At 54.7% G+C, this 11495-nt stretch overlaps 2 protein-coding genes across 2 annotated transcripts; both read left to right on the top strand.

The window, feature by feature from the left end:
* Positions 1-548: 548 nt before the first annotated feature.
* On the top strand, positions 549-4132 carry IBSP (integrin binding sialoprotein). Its single transcript, XM_069014861.1, has 7 exons — positions 549-602; positions 681-731; positions 857-928; positions 1117-1170; positions 3137-3238; positions 3524-3860; positions 3903-4132. The coding sequence occupies exons 1-7, from the start codon at positions 549-551 to the stop codon at positions 4130-4132; spliced, it is 900 nt and encodes a 299-aa protein (XP_068870962.1).
* Positions 4133-7184: 3052 nt separating this feature from the next.
* On the top strand, positions 7185-11186 carry LOC138108961 (ovocleidin-116-like). The gene is made up of 4 exons (XM_069012085.1): positions 7185-7250; positions 8833-8886; positions 9029-9121; positions 9231-11186. Exons 1-4 carry the CDS (start codon positions 7185-7187, stop codon positions 11184-11186), a joined length of 2169 nt encoding a protein of 722 aa, XP_068868186.1.
* Positions 11187-11495: the final 309 nt, after the last annotated feature.

Genomic DNA, 11495 nt, shown 5'->3' on the forward strand with positions numbered 1-11495 from the left:
TTATTTCCATTATTTGTTTGCTCGTTTGTTTTTCCTCAGTGAGGCTAAACTGTTTGTGGTGTGATTCCCAGGAGCACTGCTCCCTGGGCAGAGCCTGAGCAGATCTTGGAGCTGTGGGAGGGAGGCCTCCGTGAGCAGTGCTCCCAGCTGCTCCTGTTACATCTCCAGTGGGGCTTGGCTTTCTCCCCTCCCTCAAAGGCAATGGGGAAGCAGGAGTGAGTAGTCCTGCTCCAGGAAAGGATGAGTCCACTACATGGTGAAACTTGCTTTTCTGGTATTTTGTGGCTTCTAGAAAAAACAATGTGTATTCATGGAAATTGAGGCTGATCTTTAAAAAAAAAAAAAGAGAAAAAGAAAAGAAAAGAAAAGAAGGAATTGGGTCTATGGAGGGGTTGGGTGACTGCACCAAGAAGTGGCTGGAGGTCAGCCTTTCTTCTCCTCGCTCACCCACGTGGACACAGACATGTGGATGGTTTGGAGTAGTGTCGGTGCTTTCTAGCTGAAAAGCAAGCCCTCGACGTGTTTCGCTGTTCCCAGAGAAAGCAGCCATGAGGAGTGTCCTGGTCTTCGTCTGCCTGGTGGGGATGGCCTGCGCCTTCTCGGTGAGTGCCAGGTGAGGGGGGATCCCCCAGCCTCGCTGGGGCTGGTGTGGGGCTTGTACCAACTCACCTTTTCCCCAGGTCAAGAGCTGGCTGCGGCGACCCAAGCTGGACGACTCGGAAGAGAACGCGGTAGGGTCTCCCCCACCCTGCGTGCCCTGTCCCACACGGGCTGGTCTTGAGGGAGGGCCCATTTTGGTGGCTCCTGTACCCAGGTCCCCAGACTGATGGGATTTTCCCCCTCCTTCTCCTGGTAGGTTTTCAAGAGCCGGCACCGGCATTACCTGTACAGATATATCTACGTGTATCCCCCGCAGCGGCGGTACCAGGTGGGTGCTTCTGAGGAGTTGCTGCTGCTTCGCCGCCCTCCAAATGCAGAGATTTTGGCCCAAATGAGATGGGGGCACAGTCTGTGCCCTGTTTGCACTGGCCCATGGGCCTGAGCACAGAACATTGCACTCATGACACCATTGAAAACCCACCCACCTGCCTCCAACTTGGTTTTCCCTCTTCTTAGGGCAGTGACTCATCCGAGGAAGAGGGGGATGGCTCAGAGGAGGAGGAAGGGGGGGTGAGTATGGCAAACCAGCAGCCTGCAAAACAAATACGGGAATTTGGGAACTTTCTTTGGTTTTGTAGTCTCTGCTCATCAGCATTTGTGGTCACTGACCGCCCACAGCCTTGCACTCTGGATACAACTGGATTTTCTACTCTGGGGCTTGTTTTATTATTTTTTTTGTCGATTTTTTCCTTTTTCTTTCCTTTTTCTTTCCTTTTTCTTCCTGGGCGGGGGTTGCACCAAACAACTCTGAGACAAACTCTCTGGGTTTCCATTTTCAGTGGCTCAGAAAGGAGCAGGACGGGTCAAAGAACAGAAGCAAGGAGGTTCATACAAGGAAGAAGGTGCTGTTAGGGACTCCTCTTACCTCCCTCTTTCAGGGTCTGTTGCCCTTACAGCCCTGAGAAAATTCCTATGGAAAGTCCTGTTAAGCTCTGCATGTGTGTCTGTGGAGTGACACAAACTGATGCTATATTGGGAAAGACACATTTTTTACCAGTCAGATGATAAAGCTGCTCCTGTCTGCTGGATCAGTATAAGCTTGGGCACCTCTGTAGTTGTGAGAGTCACCCAGGTCCAAAATTAAATGCAAGGGGTTGCAAAAATCTTTTGTGTCTCCTCGGGCTACAAATGCTCAAAAATTATCCAGTGGTCTCAGGCACACAGACATTTTGAAATAGGGTTCAGGTATGCTTGGAAACCTGTGTATCAGACCTAATCAAGTCTTTTATTTTTTTCTTTTTCAAAAGTTATTTAATGAAAACCTGGGATTCTAGTTTTAAATTCCCCTTTGGAGACCAGTCCAGGGTTGGGATACAGTATGGGGTGGCCCCTGTGCCAACCCTGGCACCTCCCTGCAATTTGCCCCATTTTGCCTGTTCCTCTCCCCTACCACTACAATCTCTAGGGATAAATTTGAGTAGTGGGATGGGCAGCAGAAGGTGGAACTTCATGTCTCAGGAAGAAATTAAGTGATATGCAGGAATGTAGCTACTGTTTGGGTCTGCCCTTTTCGTTTGGAGAGCACCAGAGCAGTGGCTGTTCCTAGGCAGGGATGTACCTTCACTGTCAGGGTGGTCAGCAAGAGGAATCATGCTGAAAGGCCCCAAGGTCAGTTATAGGTATGTAAAGAGCACTGCTATAGTGGCTGCTGGATGGGGAACATCGCTCCCACTGGCACAGCTGGCTGCACCGTGCAATTTGATGGCTCTCCTTTTGGAGAGGAGAGCAGCCTGGGTTTTCTCTGCCATCAGGTGCACCTGTCAGTGTTCCAAGGTCTGAGGTGGCCCAAAATGCCAGGGTAGGTGTCCTTGGTCTTGGCATGTGAGCAGTGAGGATTGCCCAAGGTGGTGATGACACTGACCTTACATCTCCCTGCCATGGCTGGGCTCATTTGCTGGTAGCAACATGCTCCTCCTCCCAGGCTGGGCACTGGGTGAACTGCCCCACCAGTTCCTCAGTGGCTGCTCCAGGCTCTGTTTGCATTTGGTTCATTCCTCACCTTTTTTTAGCCAGGCATCCCACTGAGAGCCCTGCTGTGCTGCTGATCTCTGGGGCCAAGCATTGCTGATGGCTGATTGCTGGTGGGGTTTGGGCTCACGCCTGCCTTTGAGCCATCACACTCTCACTGACCATCCACACATGATGTGCAGCGTGTCCACATGTAGTGTGCCTGTGGCTTTCTTTGTTTACTGGAAACTGGGAGAGGTAACTTCAGAAGAAAACCTTTAGATGCTTTGCAAAGCAAAACACAAAGCCAGAATGGGAACACCCAGCTCCAGCCACCACCACTTAATTGCACGGCTCCAGCTGCCCTGCTGCAGCTTCTCCATTTCAGCCTGGAACAAGACCTGTGGGAAAGCAGGGAACTCGGAGCAATGCCCAAATGCTGGGTGTGGATGCTGCGTACCCCTCTCGCTGCTGGGAGGCCTGCGCTCCACTCCAGCTTCTGACCCTCTGCCCTGTTCTGTCCCTGCAGGAGCCATTTCATGCTGGCACTGAGGCAGCTGGACACCCCGCCAGAGCAGCCCCTGGGGACTGCCAGGGTGCACTGGGAGGAGACGTCACATCCCCCCAGCAGGTGTGGCTTGGGGAGCTCCTGTGGGGAGGGATCTGTTCACTGCATGTTTGCTTGCACCCGTGGGATGCCCTGCACCCTGTTTCTGCTTGGGGGGCTGCTGTGGAAATACCCACAGCTGGACCAGGCTCTGGTCATTAACTTGGGGTTGGAAGGGGTACCCCAAAAAGAGAGTACTGCCATGCAAGGTGTGGGGGGATGCTCAGCTGTGCCCATACCTGCCCCTTGCCACATGGAGGTGCAGCCTCCTGACACCCCAGTAATGCTGTGCTGTCTTCCCTCTGCCAGGGCAAGGGCTGCCAAGAGACCCTGAAAGGGATCAGGCAGAGGACTGCCAGCAAGGGGGAAGACTCTGAAAATGAAGACAGTGATGAGAATGAGGAGGAAGAGGAGGAAGAGGAGGAAGAAGAAGTAGATGAGAGCGAGAATGGTGTCAATGGCACAAGCACCAATACCACAGAGGGTATTGGACCTCATGGCAATGGCACAGCAGTGGCTGAGGAGGGCACTGGTGAAGCTGAGGAAGAGGAGGAAGAGGAGGAGGAGGAGGAAGAAGAAGAGGAAGAGGAGGAGGAGGAAGAGGAAACCGAAGCCACCACCATTGCCAGCACTACCAGTGAAGATGGTCTGACCCAGGGGACAACTATGGTTGATGGGGGACCCACAGATGCCACCACAGATGCCACCACAGATGCTACCACAGCTGGGGAGCTGTGGGAGTACGATGTGACGGCCAGGGACTACGGCCGGGGGGACGAGGGCACCACGGAGGGCGGGTATGAGGAACAGGATGAGTATGCACGCGGGGACAGCTACCGGGCCTACGAGGATGAGTACGGCTACTACAAAGGGCACGGATACGATGTGTATGGCCAGGATTACTACTACAACCAGTGAGCAGGGGGGCAGCCCTGGTGCTGTTCCTGCCTGCCCCAGCCCACTCAGGAAGGTGCATCCGAAGGCTCCCTGCAGCCACTGCATGCCAGAGGAGATGCCAGGCAGCTTGCCATGTGCACTGGCTCCGTTCCAGGCTTTTTTATTTTGTATCTTGCAAAGTGAAATGAAATGAAATAAAGCAACTGAACTGAGCCTGCTGGTGACAAAAGGTTTGCTGCCAAATTTGCTGGGGTCAGTTGGGCAGCACAGCACTTGGTGAGGGGCTGAGGGGCTACAGTTGTCCATGATGCTTAGGGCTGAATCTCATTATTCCAGCTCAGATGCACAGGAAAGGAGGGAGGAACACCAAGGCTAACTTGGAAAGCCTCTGTAGAGTCCCCTCTGAAAAATGAAAGGGTGCTCTTAGGGACACTGCTGTGGGATTACAAACATGTTTTATGTAGAGTTGATGTGAATTTCCAATACTTGAGCAATGATAATTTTACCACATCTTGCATTCCTTGGTAACATGCCTCCCATGGCCTGACCACATGCCAGGCAATATCAATAAGGGTAAAAACACTAATTTCTTTTTCTGGACATCACTAGCTATAGATGCACACTCCTGTAAACTTGGATGTGTGTTTGAACACCAGAACTTCAGCCCAAAATGTCCCTGTCACACAGCCTCATTCCCAAAACAAGGTAGGGCTGTCACAGTGACAGTGGTGCAGCTACTTCCCTCCTACATCACTGATGGGGATGCCTGGCTGGGAGTCCTCAAGATCCCTGGTCAGGGTCACTCCTCAACAGGAGTGTGTTCCTGGCCAACTGGAGATCTGCATTACAGATAGGGATGGAATAAATCCCACTGGGTTCCAGAGAGATGCCACCATTTGGGAATAGTGATGGCCATTATGCACAGTTTATGGCAGGTACTGTGCTGCTCTTGCAGTCCTAGGAAGGGAACCTGAGTTCAGCTCCTGCTGCAGGTCCAACTGCAGAACTAGTCCATTCTCACAACAGCAAGTTGCTGGCCATTGTACAAAACTGCTTCTGTGTGCCAAAGCCAGGCTGCGGTTGCTGGAGAGGCAGGATGTGCTGCCTGCAGCATAGGCACCCATGGGGACAAATCCCTATGGTGGCACTGGGGAGCCCTGCATGCGCTCATGGCTGGTGGGGGGACTCAAGTCTCCCATCATCCACATCCCCAGGGGGTGCCCAGAGACGTCAGGGAACCAGCATGGACAAAGGGCTCTGGAACTGCCAGGAGCTGGGTCCTGCTCCCACAGGGCGTGTAGCCCAGTCCCATGTGCGTCAGCCCCCCAGGCACCTGGCAAACGCTCTCCTCCAGGAGCCAAGGCACATGGGCTGGCTGCCCTGTGCGGTGGCATCCGACTGCTGCTCCCTGGCCGGTGGGCAAGCGTCAGTTTCCTGCTGGCTCTGGGAATTGCTCCTGCTCAAGGCTGGATGCTGATGGTTTAAGCGTTTCTGGTGATAATGCAGCAGTCATGCCATCTCCTGGGGTTTGGGTTAGAACAGAGTGGGGAGTGGGATGGCAGCTGCTGTCACCACCACCACAGTGAGTGCCTGAGCCAGACTGGCTGCAGCAGTGGGAACCCTTCTTGGCAAGGGCGTCGGTAATCAGCAATGACACCAAAACTAGAGGTGGGGGGGAGGAGGGTTTGTACATCATGCACACCCCTGTAGCACTTCTTCATCATGAAGTTGGGCTCAAAAGGACCTGTGCAAGCAGTGCATGGAAAAACAGATTTTTTTTTTTCCTTTTTTTGCCACTCTTCTACTTTGCACTTGCACAGGTTTAGCTCGGAGGGGTTGAGGTTGAAACCCAAAAAGCAACTGTCAGAAGACACAGCATGATGGTGGCTCTCAGCTTGGCCAATACTGCCCTTCTGTGCCAAAGGGCCAGAACCAGGCCTGGCTCTGGATATTGCCCTTCCCTTTCTGCAGCCCTGCCGGCTTTCCCATGTTGGTCACAGTGAGCAAGCCAAGACCTACTGCACACTCTCTTATCAATAACCAAGCTGGACATGTGCCACACTAAGATCTGCACTAATCATCGAGCAATTTTGCCTTCAGAACAGATATTTATAAACTGTGCTTTCTGTTTATCCAGCCAGGTGGAACATTTGATAGCTGTCTTTCACCACAAACACATTTTTAGCTGGAAATTACTCCCCCTGGTTATCTGCGGGTGCTGCCAGAGCTGACAAATGTCCTTGGGCAGGAGCTGATTGGTTCTGCGCACCCGGGGCCAACTTTAAATTTCAGCAAAGTGGGCACAGGCTCCACTGTCTTCCACTGGGACCTGCCTCCAACGGGGAAAGGTAATCTTCTTACCTAGCTTCCTGCCCTGTATCTCTCTAACCCTTCAGCTCTGCTACCCCTGAGCAGGGATTCTCCTGCTTTCACTCTAGGCAAGCCACAGTGGGGATGGAGACATCCCGATCTTTGGCTGTGCACATCTCTTGAGCTTACATTGCTTTGTAGTGCTGATCCTTGTGCATGAATGTCCTTCTGGTGCTTCCTGTAGAAATGCTGGTATGGCTGAAAATAGTCTCTGGGATGCACCTGCAAGCCCAAGCCAGGGAGGTCCGATGAAATGAGAATTATTGCCCAATGGAGCTATTGCCTCCTGCCATTTATCAATGCTGTAAAAGCCTGCCACTTCCTTAATTTGGATTTATGAATGGCTTAGCTTGCAGCAACTTTGGGGGATCATTTATTGCAAATATCCACCCAAGCTGCTTTGACAGAAAGAGTTAGGTATCTTTAATGGCTGGTGTCAGAGTGCCCACTCGGAGCTGCTGGCCATGCCCTAAGCACATGGCAAGAGCATTGGCCTTGCTGCAAGACATGCAGAGAGGCAGGACCCTGCCAAGGGCCACCGCAAAGCCTGGGAAAAGCTGGGGTCACTGGACCATACTGCCATGGGAGCTTTGGGATAGTGGGAGCTTTGAGGTTGCTGCTAACCAGGACTATTGAGGACCACAAGTCCCAGGAAGACAAACTCCAGCGATGCTTCACTTTGTGCCTCCAGGAGCAGCCCAAGATGCAAATATCCCTCGTCTGCCTGTGCCTGTGCCTGTGCCTGCTCAGCACAGCCCTCGCCACACCTGTAAGTATGGCTTTTCCTGGATTCCCAACATGCTGCTGGAAGTGTGAGGCGTACTACCTGGTGCATCCCTGCATGCTTTCAGCAACTACGGGTTGTAGCTGTGTACACCACCACTGGTGCTTGGGAAGGGGATTAAGGTCAACAGCAGAGATGAGCCCAGCAGGAAAAATATATATTAGCCCCGAGGTGGCTGAGCATGTCCCTTCAGTTTAGCAATCAGGACATTGCACAAGAGCCTGTCTGGGTGGCTGTACCTCTTTCCCTGGATTTCTGTGGATCTGGGCTCTGCCCAGTGCTTTTGGCCTAGAAACAGGCTGAGCCAAGCCACAGGAAAAGAGGTGCGGGAAGGATGCTCATCTTACCCGTGTGGGTAACAGCGGTCAGAGAGGCACCCTCAATTATTTTCCATCTCTCCTAATGTGAAATTTTGAGAGATTTAACTAAAAAATGGTCAAACTAAGATGAATATATTAGCAACCATTTTTGTCCTGCATAACTGTTGCTCAGCATACTAAATACACAGGTAGACTGAAAGTCTGCTCCTAGAAAAGGCTTGCTTTTTTGTCAGGGTATGGAAGAGGGAAATCCCATTTCCCTGAGGGATGGGCCTCTCCCAAATCCCATTTCCCTGAGGGATAGGCCCCTCCTGTGTGTCTTCTACCCCCCAGAGCAAGCTCTCACAACCTGGTCTGTAGCGGGGCAGCCCAGGGGAAGGCAATAAATCAGCACAGATTTGCTTTTCAGATAGGGGCACAGAAGAGAGTTAATACTATGCTGTGTAACCAGAGCTGTAATTCGACCTTTGGTACTGTTCACAAACAATGGAACAACCTAGGAATATTCCATACTTTGGGGTGTGTTTCTGACCCTTCAGCTGGGCTTGGGATGTTTCAGTGATTAATTTTGCTGAAATCAAAGAGGACTCCCCTCCATGGGGTCATCTCTCTCTATGGCACATAGGGAATGCCTGAAATGGCTTTGTGGGACTCACAGGATGCTCCCAACAGCAGGTCCCCCAATCCTGAGGGATGCATTGGCCAATACCCTTCAAAAGATGCCAGGATAATCAGGGAGAGCTGGAAGCCTGCAAGCATGTACAGAAACCTGGCTGTGCGGGCACAGAGGTTGCTGCTCAGTTGCCCACTAAATACTGGGAAACACCACCAGTTAACCAGCTCTGGATTCCCATCACAGGCAGATCCAAGCAGTAAGTTGGAGCATTCTGGTGTGAGCAATGGTGCTGTGTATTAAAAATGCTCTGCAGTAAAATACTCTGCAGCAGACTCCAGGAAAAGGTTATTTGCAGACCAAAAATACCCTATGAGAACTAGCATGCAATACAATCATGCTGCAGAAAAATTCACAATACTTTTTGGACCCTGGAAATGGGGTTTTGACCTTTCCTACTATGGCTGTCTTTAAGTCAGTACCCCAGGTAGTGCCTGCAAATGTATTGGCTTATCAGTGCAGTTTTCCCACCCTTCCCTGAACACTGGGTGGCCAGCAGTGGACACTGGCAGCTGCCTGGATTCTGGGGCAGTGTTTGATGCCTCAGCTCTTGCCTGTGTTTTGCTGCCCACAGGTGCCACGGCCGCTGCCTGGGAGAGCTGCTGGGAACTGTGTGGGACAGCACCGGGTAGGTATCCCTCTGCCACATCCTGCCACAACCTCAGTGGTTACCAGTGGGACCCTACTGCAGTCCCAGGCACAGACAGAGGAACTCTTGCCAATGCATTTCATAAGAAAATTGTGGCTTTCGTTTTTTTCTTCCCCACCAGATACTTCTGAAAGGATGCAACGCCAAGCATGGCTTCTACATTTTCAAATACGTCTACTTATTCTCAACACGGAGGAACCAGACACAGATAAAGGTGAGGAGGTGGCCAGGGGACACTGTGGGACCCTGGCCCAGCTGCAGTGCCCCCAGCAGCCATCCATCACCACGCTGGCCCTGACCTCTCAATTGTGTGTACTGCACAGAAAGAAGAGGCTGACCACCAGAGTATCATCCCCAGCCACCGGTTGGATGAGGACAATGCCCGGCGGGAGCCACCAGAGGCCAGGACAGCCCCAGAACACAGTGACAACAGCAGCACTGAAGTAATTGAGTATGGGATTGTCCTCAAGGCTGAAAACCACAGCACCCCGGGCATTGGCAGGGACGGTCCCAGTCCTCATCCTGGCACTGGCACGCGAGCACGTGGCAGTGGCGGTGGCACAGGTCCCACCCTGTCCAGCTCAGAGGGCAGTGGCGATCTGGATTTGGTGGTGGAAGTTGATGGCGGTGTTCCCATTCTTCCTCAGGGTGAACGGCCCAGTCAGGTTGTGGTGGGGAATAGGTCCAGTGTCAAGAGTGAGGACAAGGATGACGGTGCCCCCCGAGTGGTTCCAGCGGAGGGCGCCATGACTGCCGGGAGGGGGAGGGCCCCTACCACCAGAGTGGCAGGGGATGAGGGCAGCGGGGAGGCCACTGTTTCTGGCCAAGGGCAGGAGGGTGTCAGGCGAGGTACAGGGACAGGAGGCATCGCTTTGTCCTCTGTCACTGAGAAGACTGAGGATATCGAAGTGGATACCGCAGGTGTGAATGAATATGCTTACATCCCTGACTCGGGCAGTGTCACCATCACCCGTGGGAGCCTGGGCAGCACAGACGGGGCAACCAGCTTCACCCAGGTCTCTCCGGACAAAGATGACGAAGTCAACATCTTCATTGGGAGGGCCAAAATCCACGTGGGGGAGCAGGAAACCACCCAGGCCGGTGCCACAGTGGGTAACGAGGATGACGGCAGCCCCCTGCCCAGGCTGGGCGTCACTGCGACACCCAGTGGTGGTGACGATGACAGCATCCCTGCTCACAGCCAGCCTGAACGACCGGCCACCACAGCCACCCCAACCCGTGGGGACAGTGTCACCAGCAGCCCCAGAGATGGCCGTCCTACTGGAGAGGATGAGAAAGGTGCCACCACCATGGGTGTTGATGGAGGACTGGTAACCCCTGTCCCCTGGAGAGTCACTAGTGGTGACATTACCAGCCCCGCAGTGTCCAGCATCCGTAGGAAAGACGATGATGAGGTGGGAGGAGAGGGGCAGAGGCTCAAGGGGAAGCCAGGACATGTGGCTACCACGACCCCCCGCCAGTGGGGTAACACGGAGGCCGCTGTCACTGTCCCAGCCGGAGGGGCCAGCATCCTCCTGGCCACTACCGAGGCGGACCGCACCACCCTGTCGGTGACAGCCAGCAGCCGCAAGGCAGGCGTGAGCACTGTGCTGGGCAGGGGAGGGAGCGGGGAAGTGGGGACAGCCACCTCCCAACCCCCCCGTGTGAAGGGACGGCCCGGGGCAGGGGTGAGGGTCCGTCCGGGGGGAGCAGGGCTGGACAAGACACCCAGGACGGACAAAGCACCATCCCCAGGTGGGAAACCCAGCAGCTGGGCGTCGAGCGGAGCCCAGACCAGTGTTGGCGGCTATGATGGCAATGCTGGGGGCAGGTCGCAGGCCATCAAAGCAGGGGCTAGCCCCACTCCACAGGCAGGGCAAGACATGGGCAGCACGGCAGCAGGCAGGGGCCGGGAGCGGGGCCGAGGCGGCGAGAGCGGGGCAGCAGTGCCAGGGGCCGGGGGCGGCCGCATTCCCGGGCACCACGGCAGGAGGCTGGGGGCTGGGGCGCCGGGCACGCTCGCGACGCTGGGGCGCAGCAGGCAGCTGGACCAGGTGAAACGCGCTGACGAGCTCCACGTCCGCGAGCGGGCCTTTTACAGCCTCGGCGGGGCGGGCGGCCCCCACGGCCCCTACCCCGGCCCCGGGAGCGCCGACAGCAGCCAGTCCTCCGAGGGGGACCGGGGCAGTCAGAGTGAGAGCGGACAGATGGGACTGCAGCCCTCAGGGTGGGAATCCCCAGGGTACCCCCAAGGCCGCTGGATCCAGGGGCCCCTCTGAGGCGCGGCCGGTATCCACCCCGGCAGGCTCCAGCGGTGGAGTTGGGGGGTCCCACATGCCGCGTTTTCCCCCTTGGCATCCCCGCCACGGGCTCTGCTCTCACCTGGGTGAGGGGCAGGTTGCTGGGGGGCACACGGTGCTTCACAGCCCAGGAGCCAAAAATCGCTGGTTCATGCGATCTGCTGTTAATTTGGGGGAGGCTGCACATGGCGCAGCAGCAGGGATGCGTGGGTGTGCTGTGCTAGACAGCCAGGGAACAGCAGCCATGCTACACGGCATAGGGTAGCGGTGTTTGTGCATTGATGCGAA

Source organism: Aphelocoma coerulescens, chromosome 4 (genome assembly GCF_041296385.1).
Source record: "Aphelocoma coerulescens isolate FSJ_1873_10779 chromosome 4, UR_Acoe_1.0, whole genome shotgun sequence".
Lineage (NCBI taxonomy): Eukaryota > Metazoa > Chordata > Aves > Passeriformes > Corvidae > Aphelocoma > Aphelocoma coerulescens.